Source organism: Diachasma alloeum, unplaced genomic scaffold (genome assembly GCF_001412515.2).
Source record: "Diachasma alloeum isolate Michigan unplaced genomic scaffold, Dall2.0 Dall_scaffold_00432, whole genome shotgun sequence".
In the NCBI taxonomy this organism is placed as follows: domain Eukaryota; kingdom Metazoa; phylum Arthropoda; class Insecta; order Hymenoptera; family Braconidae; genus Diachasma; species Diachasma alloeum.
This window is the reverse complement of record NW_021680571.1, coordinates 172420-188814: the sequence shown is the minus strand read 5'-3', so window position 1 is coordinate 188814 and position 16395 is coordinate 172420. Positions and strand designations below refer to the sequence as shown.

Below are 16395 nucleotides of genomic sequence, written 5' to 3'. Positions count from 1 at the left end.
TCTCTCTCTCTCTCTCTCTCTGTCTCTCTCTCTCTCTCTCTCTCCAGAAACCATGTACCTATCTAGATGTGATAGTGTTTGAAGTCTCTAGCCGTAATTAACTTTTTCATTTTTTTTTTCAGTATACAAAAGCTATTGAAGGAGCGGATAAAAAATGGTAAAAGATGCAGGACAATATTATTCTTATCTGAGAAGAAATTCATATAGTCAATTCTCATATAATGCATTTATTTTGTCACAATACTTTACTATTCTATAAAATTTGACGTGAATTCAAAGTTGGACAAAGCCGTAGTAAAGTTGAGGCTGCATGGTTGACTGTAAATCTTGAAAATTTCGTCTGAGAAAAAAAGGCTAAAGACTGTTAGTCGAAAGCAATAGAAAAATCGGTTTTGAAAGATCTTCTATCAATGCTGTACATGTTATCAGCAGTGCACTCGTAGACTCCAGCGTCCATTTGTGTAGCCGGGTCGATTTCTAGTTTTGATTTGACGGTGTCATTCCGTACTTGCCACTCGTGAACCTAATAAATACCAAAATTCTCAGAAAGTACACTTTTTATTACTTTATATCTCTCGAGAATCTCATCGCAAAATTCAACTCTGTATGTCTGTATAAGTTGTTCAATATGCAATAACAATTGTAGAAAATTTTCCCTACTAGACTCTTATCAACGGGGTTTTTGATGTTCAAATTGACCTTTCTTCCAAGTAATAGAACAGTATATTTCTAACCTAGAAAGGTATAGTAGAGAAGTTGGGTCTTCGTATTAATCCCATCTTCGATTGAGACGGGGATCGACAATAATCGATACTTTTTTCAATGATACTGACTGTTTTCACTCATTACCTTTTCAATGGGTACTTGAAATATTGCATTGCTTAATTACTTTACTATTTGCAATACAAATTATAGCATTTTCCAGTATTTTAACAATTTTAAATGAAAATTATATTTTTTTCATGACTTCAGGATTAAATGAAATAGTACGCGAAAAATCTGATTACATTTTCAAAATCAATTAGTCTAAATATCTGCTGATTTAGTTTTGTAATTTTATTTGAAAATCGAAATTATTCAATTCCCGAAAAGTAGTAGCAATCGTCATCACTTGATCGTTTCTCAATGAGCCGATAATGAAAATCGAATATTGTTTAACTACTTTATGAATAATAACTGAAAATCATTATTTTCAGTAACGAGTGAAGTAAAAGAGAATTATTTCATTACAAACAACTAAGCGACTGGAAGCATGCAGCTGTATATTAGTAGTGTAGCTAGGCGGGTTCTGAACACTATTTCGCCCAACCGCCACCAAGCGGCGCCACAGTCGTGGAAAGTTCGAGACGGATGACGTCATCGGTGAGTCACTCAGACCGATGACTCATTAATTCGCGTAGTAGGCGTATCTTGTAATTCCTGTTGGAACTTGTATGGAAAATGATACTATGATGGCTCACAGATTCATGTGAAAAAATGATGTCATTGATATTTTAATTTTTCTGGAATATACGCGAATATTATGTCGGCTTCCAGAGGAGGTTTTATAAAAATAGATGACGCCACGATTGCCTAATGTTCACACGATGGATAATTCATCGATTCGCGCGGTGGAAGAACCCCCCATGTCCTGTTGGCATTTGTACGTCCGAGGGGGATGATGTCATCACTTAGGCCGATGACTCATTCATTCGCGTGGTGGGGGTAAGTTCTGTTGAGATGTGCACGAACTATGATACTCCTAGATTTGTATCATCTTGATGACTTATGCATGATCAATAACATCATCATGATGATACATCGATTACACCGTCACAATGGGTTCTTGATTCAGATTATGATTCATGATCAATCATCAAACCATTAGTTAAATCGTGTAACTGAGGGGGGAAAGCGCTCGGTGATTAGTAAAGAAATGAAATGGTTAAATCTAAAAAAACCAAGTATACAATCATTGATAACCATTTCGAAAAGCGTGATTATATATTCACAGAAAAGCTCGTTGATGATTTACATAGTTTGTAAAATAATTATGCAGCAGTGAAATCCCAACGGGCTACTGAGAAAAAGGATTGTTCACATTGTTCTTTTAGAGGTCATGTATTAATGAGCATCACCGTTTTCATCGACAATTTACTAAAATTGAAGTTTTACGAATTACAGGACATTGAATCAGCGGATGTCACTGTTAAAGAAATTCAATGGTTACGGTCAGTTCCACCATATTGTCTCACGGAGGATGATGTTATTAGCAAGTTCTTGAATGTAGCACCTTGGGAATATCCACCACTGGATAGATTTGTTGAAGAAATACGTAATCTCTGGAATATGCGCTCCAGAAATAAGAATCAGAAAGAAAGATTCTGTTACTATTGTTGGCTGCTGAGCAATCACTTTGGAGCCATAATACAAAAATCACAAGAATTGAATGGTGAAATGAATCTTGTTCATTGTGAATTTAAATCATTCTCCAATGCTCCTGAATTCGGAGATATTCATTTCTACTCGAGTGGAAAGAATTATGGATGATACCACAATGGAGACAGGACAACCGGAAAGGATCAAACGAGTTCAATTCCAATCAGAACTCAAAGTTCATTTGATGATATATTGGGGCTATGCTTATCAATCTACTAACCGAGGTCCATGGGAGGAAATCGCTCTAGATCATGACCGTTTTAAATGTTGAATAAGTTTTCGTGAAAGAATATTGTATGCTATATTATCAGAAGAACATAGAAGGAATTTATTTAATACTCGTTTTAAGATAACTGTATGATAATTATGAGAAAATAAGTATGCATAAAAAAATGGAAATACTTCGTTAAATGTTGAAAAAATTTATTCATTTATTCAAATATGTACGTTATTACCATTACTATTATCATTATGAGAAACAATCTGAGAATATATATATAATTACACAAGTGGCTTGAAATACCCCCAAGATAGAGTATCTGTTGTATGGAGTGAAATCATATGCTTATCATTTTCCCAACTCAAAACCACCTCCTGTTAGCAGATTGTGTGCACTTCATGTTTTTTGCTCTGGATTAAGTACTGATTTCTGACACTGTGCTCATTACCGAAAAGACATTTTTTATAATCATTGAATGTGCTTTTCCTGAGTGTAGCAGCTTTAACACCTTCAGCTTTCTTCTTAGCTTTCTTATCATTCAACATCCTAGATGCGTATGTTTTGGCTCGTAGACCGACAAATTCAACCGTGATTCGACCATTATTCTCATCCTTTATGAGTCCTAATACTTTCTTGTTTGCGAGAGGTATTCTATACTCATTATTCTCTTTATAGTCAGATGTTTTGAACATGTATGTGTCTTGGTTCATAGACTCTTAGATATTTGGTACTTGAAGCAGCTAGAGTAAACTATCTGTATCGGTATATATCAGTTTTGCTGAATCCCCAAATTTAGACTTAACATAGTTCTGATAGAAGTAATATATAATCGTTTTTGATAAATCGAGGATCATAAATCCAATATGGATAGTAGACCGTTTCACTTTTCAATCATTAGCTACTTTTTTCACCTCGTCACATGAAAACGGATACATTTTTGGATGTAGAGTGACATCCATTCACCTGCTCACTGTCGGATAATTCTTTGCGCGTCTCATTGACAAAAACTTTTTCCCACCAGAATAACACGTGAAAATCGGTTTATTCGGAAAAACTCGAACTGCGTGATCGATTTCTGTTGTATCACCATAATTATCTTCAGTATCTGTCAGGATATATATCATACAACAAGGGAGAGAAAAATAATTGGAAATAATGTCTGAGGTAGACAACAAAAGTGATGAAAAAACTCAAAATTTCTGAATTTGGTGAAATAAAGCATTAAAATGGAGACAAAAAATCTCAAAAATATTATACAACTTCAAAAATTCGTGGGATTTTATTCGAAATAATTGTGTCATTATTTTCCATTGTGGTCAGTTGAATTCCAGTTCTACTGAGCCTAATAATTGAATAACCAACAGATCTCCCCACTCAAATTTCCCTCTACAGCCTCACAGATATTTCTCATATTATTATCACTATTTACTTTGTCGTAGGAGCTCTGTTCTAGCGGCAATACTGATCTACAAATGAAAAAATTGAATAAAAAAAAATACCCCACGGGATTTGAACCCATGTCGTGTATGGAACTCGTTTTGATCTCTTGTACGCTAACCACTTCGCAAATTACGGTGCAGACATTCAGGAATTTTCGGGAAAAATTGCAACTCATTCGGTATTCATTGTTTTTCCACGTTAATATCCATTCATTACCGTCAGTGCTTGTTTAGACTTATCTGTGAGCGATTGCTAACATCGTGCCGTGACGTCCGTGCGTTTTCATTGAAGTTTGTTTTTGGGTCTGAGTTATTTTTCATAGGACGAAAGTCACGAAGCTGTAAACAAATGAATTGAAATATTGACAAGTGGGAATAAAAATGAAGAAATTCAAACAGGCGATTTATTTGGTTGGTTATGAAGAAGAAAAAATCGTTGGTTGCAAGCAGCCGATGACTAAGCAGGTTTTGAGTGTTTTCTTCTACAAATATACCACGTTGAAGTTTCCTATTACAAAATGTTCATCAGAGACAATCAAAGAAGTAAAGACTTTCTGGGAAAAAGCTCAGATCCCAACACGAAGAAGTGAAAGTATTATGAAAACACTGAAAAATGTTTATGGTGAATGGAAATCACTCCGGAAGAATTGCTCTAGGCGGAACTCGCTGACTCAGAAACAGAAAGAAGATGATTTTCAACGTCGTATCAATGCATTATTCAATATTGCCGAACAAAATGCATTGGTGACATTAACAGATGACCGGTTATTAAAAAGAAAAAAATTGGAAGAAGTTGCATGATAAAATTCCTGAGCATGAAAACAGTCAATAGCACAGAGCTTGTTACGTTGAGTCGCGCCAATGTGAAATGAGAAATAAAAGTGCAACATCGGTGAATTTTCTTCTACTGGAAAGTATTAAAAATGAAGCAGCTCATTGGAGAAAGATACTTTACAGAATTCTGGACGTCGTTTTATTCCTTAGAGAAAGGGGATTGGCATTTAGAGGGAATAATACTTTAATTGGCGATCCAAAGAATGGCAACTTTCTCGGTCTTTTGGAATTAATTGTTCATTATGAGCCTTTATTACATGAACACTTGGAATGGGTGAAGGAATCTCAAGCAAATAAGAAACGACTCCAAGTTAATTATTTGTCTTCTGAAACGCAAACTGAATTTATCGACTGTTGTGCAACTCAAATTGTTCGCATTATAGAGAACGAGAGAGAGTCAGTCAAGTATTATTCAATTATCGTCAGTGTAACACCTGATTCGGCCCATGTTGAGCAACTGCAGACTGTTTTCATTTTGCGTTACGTTTTATTGAATAAGGAATCTGGGGAATGGGAAATCTAGGAGCAATTCTTGGAATTCGTGGATTGCAACACTCCAAAAGCACAACATTCCACTTGACGACTGTCGTGGGCAATGATATGACAATGGCAGTAATATGAGTGGTCGCTACAAGGGAACATAAAGTCACATCTTGAGGGATAACTCACTGGCAACATTCCCACCTTGTGGTTGTCACAGTTTAAATCTATGTAGCGTTCATGCAGCTGAATGTTGTGCAGAAATCGTTACTTTTTTTGGAATCACACAAAAATTGTACAATATCTTCAATTGCAGTCCTCAAAGATGATCGATTCTCCAGGACAAAATAAAATGCTCCCTGCACAGCATGTCTCAAACACGTTGGTCTGCTCGTGTGGATAGTGTGAAACCCTTTGCAGCCCACATGCCTGCATTAATAAAAGCAATTGAAGAAGTCAAGCTTTTGAATCTGAGTGCGGAAATGAGGATCGATCTGCAAGGTATTGAAACGTACATGAAGACGTTCGAGTGTACTCTCCTGGCCTCTACTTGGCTCAAAGTCTTAACAGCAATCAACCATCGAAGCCTTGTTATCCAAGCTAGAGATGCAACGCTGGATGTGGAAACGGAAAACATAAGCAGCCTGATTGAGGAATTAAAAGTTTTGAGGGATCAATGGTCAGCAGTTCTTCAGGAATGCAGAATTATAGCTGAAAATGGAGGCTTTTCAGATACGTTCGCAGAAACGAGACGTAAAATTAGGAAGCGACAGTTTGACGAATCGCATCCAGAAGAAACTGCATCTGATCCTGAGACTCAATTCAAACAGGGAGTTTTCTACGTCCGCCTGGACTGTTTGATTGGGAACATGACAAGACGTTTCGAGGCCGCGAAAGACCATGAAACTAAGTTCAGCTTTTTGTGGAAATATCGAGAGCTGACTGAAGAAGACCTCAGAGAACACGCAGTAGCATTCTGTGAGAATTATCAAATCGACGTCTCTATGGATTTAATCGATGAAATCATTCATCTCAAAGCTATCTACGGAACAAATTTGGGACCAGATTCACTACCACCATTGAGACTGTTGAATAAATTCTACAAATTGAAGATAGAAGTACTGCTTCCCAACGTCTGCATAGCACTCAGGATATTTTGTTCTATTCCAGTCAGTGTAGCCGAAGGTGAACGTTCGTTCAGTCTCCTCTCTCGAGTAAAAATATTTTTACATTCTACGATGGGTCAGAAACGCTTGACAAGTCTTGGAGCATTAGCATTGGAGTCTAGGTTGGCTCGTAGCATAAATTTTGACTCAGTCATTTCAATGTTCACTGAACAAAAAGCCCGCAAGGTTTTCCTCGAGTAATTTAATTCCTGAACACTTATTCAGGTGTAGTTCACCGTACCAAATCTACAAAATTTACCAAAGTAAACATTGTATCTAAGTTCAACGAGACCAAATGTGTATTGATTTTAGTAAAATTTATGTGAGTATTGTAACGATTTCGCCAAAACCATGTTATTTGAACCATATAATTTTTACTTATCAATTTCATATTATATATGAAGAAGGGCCCGTTAGGGACTATTCTACCGGGGCCCGGTTCGGCTCTCGACGACCCTGGAAATTCCGTTGAATGAAGGACCAACGCAAGTTGAATGTCTATCACAGGTTGAGAGATTCTTCATGATGTTGAGGGAAATGTTATACTAATTAATAGAGGAGGTCCACAAGATCAGGAACACAGTTATCCCGATGTCAGTCACGAAGATGAAAATAATATCCCTAACAACGGGGCCGGTGAGTTGACTCAAGTTATATTTCATAGATTAAGTCATATATTCTCAACTCCGGTAGTCTAAAAATATCTATAAACTAATTTCTTGATTCAAACTAATTAACTGCAACTTACTTACCTCGACACTTTCGGATGAAGTCACTTGTTTTCGAAATGAATAAATAATTGAAAAAACCCGAATTTCGTTTATTACAAAGAGCCGTCTGATCCTGGCCAGTCTGATAATCTCTTGGTCCAAATGAATCCTGAGCAAATGGAAGAAGTACAAGAGACTGGCGATGAAATTGCTAATAACAATGATGATGCAGACGATACAGGTATTTTTCGAATAAAGTTACTTTCCCCTCAAATATTTCGATAATATGATTTTAGCTTGTATCATTTCTTATACATTTTATTTCTTTACATTTTTTTTTATTTCATTCTGATTAGAATTGAATAAGTTGACTGATCGGATGTCCTGGATGTCGAGCACGGAATTGGATGATTCTCACGTTACTTGTGAGATAAAACGAATAATTTCAAATTTCGAGGACGAGCTGGATCTTCCACCTGCTAAAAAAATTGATATCATCACCCTGAGTGTTTCGCATGCCCTAGATGGTGCAAATTTAAGTGGAAGAAAAGCCACTCGTATTATTGCAGCAGCACTGGTCAGTGCCGGTCTCAATTTGAATGACTACAATTTTAGTTACAGTACCATTCACAGGAGACGGGAAAAACATCGAGCAGAATATGTACAAGAATTGGAACAAAAACTCAAAATTGCAGAATCTCTGGGAGTGCATTTTGACGGAAAACTACTCCCCGATATTTCAGGATCAGAAATTGTCGAACGACTTCCAATTATCATCTCTGGATTGAACACAGAACAATTGCTTCGTACACCTAAACTCGATTCTGGGACTGGAGCCAAGTAAGCAGAAGCAATTATTCAGACGATTAACGATTACCAAGTTACAGATCGCGTAAAAGAGTTATGCTTTGACACGACAAGTACGAATATGGGTAAGCAATTTGTATTCCAAACATCGAGACATTATTAGTCGCGTATTAGACATGAGACCTTTTTCTAGGACGATATAACCGAAGCTGTGCTTTACTCGAGAAAGCGCTGGGTAGACCTTTGCTATGTATACTGTGCCGACATCACATTGATGAGCTGTTATTGAGAGCTTTTTTCGAATTATATTTCGGTAAAACCACTGGTCCCAGCGTATCCATTTTCAAAGGTCATTACGAAAAATTCATCATCACTCCCAAATTCAGAGAGATCCCGCAAAAACTCAGCTATGAACCAAGTCGCCCCAACTCGGTTCACCGTTTCGCTACCGGATTCGATTACCAGTTCAATAGAAACTGAATGATTACATTCACATTTAAATGAATTTTAAATTAATGTTATAGATGCATCAACCCAGAGGCGACTATCGAGAATTGTTGGAATTGGCAAAGATTTTTTTGGGAGAATCACCGACAGAAAATTACAATTTCAAGAAACCGGGGGCAATGCATCATGCACGATTTTTGTCGAAGGCGATCTATTCGTTGAAAATTTATTTGTTCAGGAAGGCATTCATTCTTGGAAGTCGAGAAGAGAATGCACTTTAAGAGATTTGCCTGTTTATTGTAAAATTTTACATTCAGGCGTGATTCAATGCACCACTTGCTATTAAGGCCCCAAATACTGATCTCAAGCTATTGCATTCATTGATCGATCACGAAATAATGAATACGAGAGTATCAGTAGCAGTTCGATCAAAATTATCGTAACATTTATGGTATTTGTCAGAAGAACTGGTTGGACTGGCACTGTTTGATGATTCGGTCTCATCTCATGACAAAATTCAGATGGTCAAATATATGCGTGAACGAGTCAGTAACAGCACCAATGCTAAGCGATTCGTCGTCACAGAAGCGAAATTGAAATCATTACGTTGTAAAAACCTCAGTGATTTCGTCTCTCAAAGATCTCTTTTTCTATTTGAGCAATTAGGTCTGTCATGTGAGTTCCTGGATTGGGATCCAAGACAATGGTCAACTGATGAGGGTTATCAAAAGGCAGTCATTGTATTGAAAGATTTGAGGGTGGTGAATGATACTGCCGAGCATGGGGTAGAGTTGATTGAGGAATACAATAACAGTATCACTCGAGAAGAGGCGCAGAAGCAGTCCCTCTTGCAGGTAGTTCATGATTATCGAAAGAAAAATCAAGATTTTTCGAAGGAGGCATTGTCAAAGAAGAAATAAATCTAGTGATTGTAATAAAAAAATTGAGAATAATTAACTAATTATCTCAGATGAAATTTGGTATTGTTTTGAAGTTGTGTGATTTTTTTCAGACTCTTCTCACCATTTTAATGCTTTATTTCACTAAATTCAGAAAATTTGAGTGTTTTCATCACTTTTGTTGTCGACCTGAATCATTATTTTCAATTATTTTTCTCTCCCTTGTTGGATGATACATATCCTGACAGATTCTGAAGATAATTATGGTGATAAAATAGAAATCGATCACGCAGTTCGAGAGTTTTTCCGAATAAACTGATTTTCACGTGCTATTCTTATGGGAAAAAGTTTTTGGCAATGAGCTGCGCGAAGAATTATCCGACAGTGAGCCGGTGAATGGATGTCCCTCTACATCCAAAAATGTATGAATTTTCATGCGACGAGGTGAAAAAAGTACCTCATGATCGAAAAGTGAAACGGTCTAATGGATAGGTTTCTTGAAATATACGGGTGTTCGATTCATTTCAATAATAACTATATCTCCATCAAACACCATACAGCTATGGAAATTGGTTTTTGCCATCAATGCTTTTGCTCCATATCGATCACTCCAATGTGTGACGATCTCAATATCTTTTTGTTTTCTAGCATTTCCCATAGTTTTTCCGAATATAACATTATTCGTCAGCTTAGAAAAGTTCTTCTCGAATTCATTCTTTGACTATGGTGTTTTCATATTATTCAGATCAATGTAAGATTTCAACCAGGGCTATGACGATCTTAATATCTTTTTGTTTTCTAGCATTTCCCATAGTTTTTCCGAATATAACATTATTCGTCAGCTTAGAAAAGTTCTTCTCGAATTCATTCTTTGACTATGGTGTTTTCATATTATTCAGATCAATGTAAGATTTCAACCAGGGCTATGACGATCTTAATATCTTTTTGTTTTCTAGCATTTCCCATAGTTTTTCCGAATATAACATTATTCGTCAGCTTAGAAAAGTTCTTCTCGAATTCATTCTTTGACTATGGTGTTTTCATATTATTCAGATCAATGTAAGATTTCAACCAGGGCTATGACGATCTTAATATCTTTTTGTTTTCTAGCATTTCCCATAGTTTTTCCGAATATAACATTATTCGTCAGCTTAGAAAAGTTCTTCTCGAATTCATTCCCGTATCCAGAGTAGGGAATGAATTCGGCCGTATACACCCAGAGCTGATGCTGATGCTAGCTCGGCATTGTTAGCCCCGCCACGAAAGTCCTCAGGGTAGACGAGTTATCCTCTACCGTATACACCCAGAGTAGGGAAATGGATTTTGCTCCGACATTGGTGGACCTCGCCCACTCTACTGTTCATGCTGATGCTGGCTCAGCATTGTTATTTCACTAAATTAATTTTCTGAATTTAGTGAAATAAAGCATTAAAATGGTGAGAAGAGTCTGAAAAAAATCACACAACTTCAAAACAATACCAAATTTCATCTGAGATAATTAGTTAATCCCGTTTAGAAGCTGACGTAGGGGTACATCTCTGGACCAATGATTTTGTCCAGCGCTCTCTGGAAGGTTGCAGGGGCATTCGTCAAGCCGTAAGGCATGTGTTCGAACTGGAAAAACCCTCTTCCAGGTACCGTGAAAGCCGTGATTCCTTTAGCCTCTTCAGCCAGCGGAATCTGCCAATATGCCGAACTCAGATCGAGTGTCGAGATGTAATTGGCTTGTCTTAGCTCGTCCAGAATGCCTGTCATGTTAGCTACAGGGTAGGCATCCTTCTTCGTGACCTCATTTACCCGTCGGAAATCGATACAGAACCGATATTTTCCATTGGGCTTCTTCACCATGACGACTGGACTGTTCCAATCGCTCTCTGATGGCTTAATGATGCCGTCCCGCAGCATATCATCTACTTCTTTCCACATCGCCAGTTTTAGGTGATGGGAAACCATTCTCACTCGCTGCCGTATCGGCTCATGACCTTCCACATCGATTTTATGTGCAGACAACCTCGAGATCGGGGGAGCCCCCTCTATCGCTGGAATTTTTGAATCCAGTAACTTCTTGAGGAGGCTGTGTTGGCCTTCCTCAGGTGTCCTTAGGCCGTTCGACTGCTGCGAACTTGAACGAGTCTTCAGGCTTGTTTCTGAAGAACCAGGACTGGTCGAAGAAATCTATGACCATTCGTGCTTCTTTCAGGAAGTCTAATACCAGTATGAAATCCTCGGACAGCGAGGCCATCCAGAGCGTTTCTACTGTTATCTCTCTTTCCCCTAATACCAGGGGTATTTTGGAAGCTTCTTTCACCACTTCGAGCTGGCTGTTTGCCACCAGAAGTCTTCTGGGTGGGATTCTTTTCGCGCTTATGCCAAGTTCGCTCAACAGCTCGATCCCTGCTTCTGCGGCGAAGGTGCGGGACGCGCCTGAGTCCACTAGGCCGCGAATCTTCCTTCCGTGGATAGACATGTCCACATGGAAAGCAACNGGAAATGGATTTTGCTCCGACATTGGTGGACCTCGCCCACTCTACTGTTCATGCTGATGCTGGCTCAGCATTGTTATTTCACTAAATTAATTTTCTGAATTTAGTGAAATAAAGCATTAAAATGGTGAGAAGAGTCTGAAAAAAATCACACAACTTCAAAACAATACCAAATTTCATCTGAGATAATTAGTTAATCCCGTTTAGAAGCTGACGTAGGGGTACATCTCTGGACCAATGATTTTGTCCAGCGCTCTCTGGAAGGTTGCAGGGGCATTCGTCAAGCCGTAAGGCATGTGTTCGAACTGGAAAAACCCTCTTCCAGGTACCGTGAAAGCCGTGATTCCTTTAGCCTCTTCAGCCAGCGGAATCTGCCAATATGCCGAACTCAGATCGAGTGTCGAGATGTAATTGGCTTGTCTTAGCTCGTCCAGAATGCCTGTCATGTTAGCTACAGGGTAGGCATCCTTCTTCGTGACCTCATTTACCCGTCGGAAATCGATACAGAACCGATATTTTCCATTGGGCTTCTTCACCATGACGACTGGACTGTTCCAATCGCTCTCTGATGGCTTAATGATGCCGTCCCGCAGCATATCATCTACTTCTTTCCACATCGCCAGTTTTAGGTGATGGGAAACCATTCTCACTCGCTGCCGTATCGGCTCATGACCTTCCACATCGATTTTATGTGCAGACAACCTCGAGATCGGGGGAGCCCCCTCTATCGCTGGAATTTTTGAATCCAGTAACTTCTTGAGGAGGCTGTGTTGGCCTTCCTCAGGTGTCCTTAGGCCGTTCGACTGCTGCGAACTTGAACGAGTCTTCAGGCTTGTTTCTGAAGAACCAGGACTGGTCGAAGAAATCTATGACCATTCGTGCTTCTTTCAGGAAGTCTAATACCAGTATGAAATCCTCGGACAGCGAGGCCATCCAGAGCGTTTCTACTGTTATCTCTCTTTCCCCTAATACCAGGGGTATTTTGGAAGCTTCTTTCACCACTTCGAGCTGGCTGTTTGCCACCAGAAGTCTTCTGGGTGGGATTCTTTTCGCGCTTATGCCAAGTTCGCTCAACAGCTCGATCCCTGCTTCTGCGGCGAAGGTGCGGGACGCGCCTGAGTCCACTAGGCCGCGAATCTTCCTTCCGTGGATAGACATGTCCACATGGAAAGCAACAGCTTTGCCTTCTCTCATCGCCTGCCTCACGAACTCTAGGTTCGAGTTAACTTCCGGCGAGGCTAGCTTCAGGGGGTCCGTCATGGCTTCCAGAGTGAGGCTTCCACTCCTCCTGCCATCTATGGGTGCCCGTACTTCTTCTTGAGGGGATTCAGTCTCCCCTTCTCTATCTTCAGCCTCCGAGAGCTCCTCTCATATCGGTCTGGTTCCTTCAGTCCCAGGATGGTCCACCTCCTGTTTGACTGTTCTTTCCGAGGCTATTGGCGGCGTGGAAACATTTTTGTTGCTTACGCTGCCGCTTCGGCGTTTCCCGGATTGCATCTTGGGCACTATGGGAAATGCACTTCCTTCCTGTCACACACGTAGCAGAAGACTGTCCTCGGCTCTGTGCAGATGCGCCAGGAGTGTCCTCTCTGTTCGCAGTTGAAGCACATCATGCCCCGAGGATTTGCACGAGGTCTGGCCTAGCCAGAACCCCTACCCCTCCCAGAAGAAGTACCACGGCCTTGCAGGGCGTGTGCTACTTCTAGCTCCTCGAAGAAAACCCTTTCTTCGTCTTCTCTCTCTGGCCCTGAATCTCCATCTCCGGGGATTAGAGCCTTCAGCGCTGCTCTGTGGGGGTTCTTCTGTGTCCTCGAGCCTTTGTAAGCGAGGCTAGGACACAGAGACTCCTCTGGTTTCCTCGGGGGTTGCCATGTTTTTGCACCGCTGTACAAAGTCTCTTGCCAAATCGCGTGTTTCTCCAGCGATTTCAGTGTGGAGTTTGCACTGATGCTATACCCGATCTTGTAATTCGGCAATGTATTGTGGTACATGTACGTCAGTTTCTGTGCTTCAGGCCATGGGGGATTCGTTCGTGCGAACAAACCCTTTAAATTCACCATGAATTCCGCTACTGGCTCATCTTCGCCTTGGCGACGTGTGGCTATCTCTTCATGGAGAGCTACCTGATAGTCTAGCTCCCCAAAGTTCTCTCTGAATGCGTGGCACGCATCCTCCCATGAGTACACTTCCACCTGGCGATACCAGGTCAGTGCCACTCCTGACAGACACCCTCTCAAGACTCCTAGGAGGTCGTCTTCCTTGATTCGCAAGGTTTTCCTGGTGTCATCTATACGGGATATAAAATCCTCGACATCTTCATCCTTGCGTCCGGCGAACTCGACTCCCCACTTCTTCAAAGCCTCCAGGGCTTTTTGGGTGTTGAGGTATGTGTCCCGCCGGGGGCGGTATTCCCCGTCACTGCTCTCCGAGGAGGTCCGAAAACGTCCTCGCCTCGATGAGTTATTCCTCGTCTCCTCGAATGGACTCTTTCGGGGTGGCTGTTGCTCCTCTCTCCTCTCAGGCCTCCGCTGCGTTTCGGTCTGGCCTGGTCTTCTTCCAGAGGCCATTCCCATAGGGCCTATTCGGCCCCGTAGCTCTCTGTCTAATCTCTGCACCCATTCCGACAGCTCCGCTGCCGTGGGGTGGCTTCTGTTACCGTCACCCCGGTGAATCCCCCCTGGTGACATTCGACCCATATTTGCGTATGAGCGCGCTCTTTTAAATACCGGAGATAACCTGTCAATCACAGGTATTTAAACTTTCGCCCCTTGACTCGGCCCGTCAAGTGGCGCGCCCCTGCGGGCGGAATCGATACTTATGAACACCGTCGGTCGGTAACGTTACCCCCGGAGGACTGACTGTTGTACCAACCGAGCGATAATTCAGTTTCGGTTAATTATTTTCTGTTTTTTCCGTTTCTTTCGATATTTCCCATCGGAAAAAGTCCCTCNTTCGCCCCTTGACTCGGCCCGTCAAGTGGCGCGCCCCTGCGGGCGGAATCGATACTTATGAACACCGTCGGTCGGTAACGTTACCCCCGGAGGACTGACTGTTGTACCAACCGAGCGATAATTCAGTTTCGGTTAATTATTTTCTGTTTTTTCCGTTTCTTTCGATATTTCCCATCGGAAAAAGCCCCTCTCCGGCTCCTAGGCCATTCCTCCCCCGGGCGAATGAGGAGAACAGCGTTCGGCGCAACGGAAAAGGCTCCCTCGGAGTGGAAAATCGATGCTTTCGCTCTTCCGGATTCCTTTGGTTTGCACGAACGAAAAAATCCGTCACTCTCGGAAAAATTGTTTACTAATTTTTCTCCGGTTTATCCCTGGGATAATTATTTTTCTTTCGGGGAAAAAGTAAAATTTTTCCCCCGGATCACCACGAGGTTGATTTCTTCTCCTCACTTCTGAGGTTCTCGTACTCCGTTTTGGCGTAGCCCCACGTTGGGCGCCATTTTGTAAAGGATTTTTGCCGGTGCTCCACCAGCAAATATCCCAAACTATTTTGGGCATCTCCTCTATCGCTCAATTAAGTCGGGCGCCAGCTGGATTTTCACGGAAAATCCGACGGTAAACCGGCCTCAGAGGATAACTCGTCTACCCTGAGGACTTTCGTGGCGGGGCTAACAATGCCGAGCCAGCATCAGCATGAACAGTAGAGTGGGCGAGGTCCACCAATGTCGGAGCAAAATCCATTTCCCTACTCTGGGTGTATTCAACCCCAGAAATAACGAAATAGTTCTTTCAAGGGAAAATTCCCTTGTTTCCTCGTCCAAGACGTTTGAAACAGTCCATAACGCTTCCTATCCTCCTCCAGAGGGCTCGAACCTGGAGAAGCTGCGAATTACCTGCGAATCCTTCTCACCCCGCAGGGCGCCGAACACTGAGAGGCGGATGCGACCTCGGCCCCTGGAGACGATCTCACTGGCCGAGAGTCCACCCCAACTAACCCCAATGCTCGGTAAAAGCAATCTCATCACGGGTCAACACCCGGAGTACTAGTCCTGGAGGCCTGCGAAGTCGGATGTCCAGGAGTCTGCACTACTCCCCATCCACGGACTCCCGCACCCTCCATTCTCCTCGTCCCGGGTCATGAATCCCTGGAATCACGGAACGAAGCATTCCATGACTCCAAAGCAATTCTGTTCTTTACGTATGGGACGCTGAGCGTCCCATTCTCTCGCTGTCTCTGACTCTCAGAGACAGCGTCACCTTAAGAACCCTTACGGATTCAAGCCACTACCAGCTATCATCGAGGACCGGACGATTCCATCCGCTCGAATCAAGCGCCTGTCACCGACTGTCTCGAAATTTCCTAGGGCCTTCTCCCCCTAGCCTGAACATCTCAGCGGCCGTGGGTCATCCGTTACCCCACCACCACCAATCAGCTCGACGGCAATCGAGGGGGCGCTAGTCCTCTCACCTAGCCGTTGGTCCCTAGGCTAAGTCGATAGTGCCTCTAGATTCGCCCAGTTGGAACGCCTGTACGTCGGCTC

General features: G+C 41.7%; 1 protein-coding gene across 1 annotated transcript in view; it reads right to left on the bottom strand.

The window, feature by feature from the left end:
- Positions 1–198: 198 nt before the first annotated feature.
- Positions 199–16395, bottom strand: part of LOC107042268 (immunoglobulin domain-containing protein oig-4) — a 105597-nt gene continuing 89400 nt past the window's right edge. Inside the window, exon 4 of the mRNA XM_015263266.2 lies at positions 199–523. Coding sequence (XP_015118752.1) covers positions 365–523 — 159 coding nt within the window. The 3' untranslated portion in view covers positions 199–364. The remainder of the gene's footprint in view (positions 524–16395) is intronic.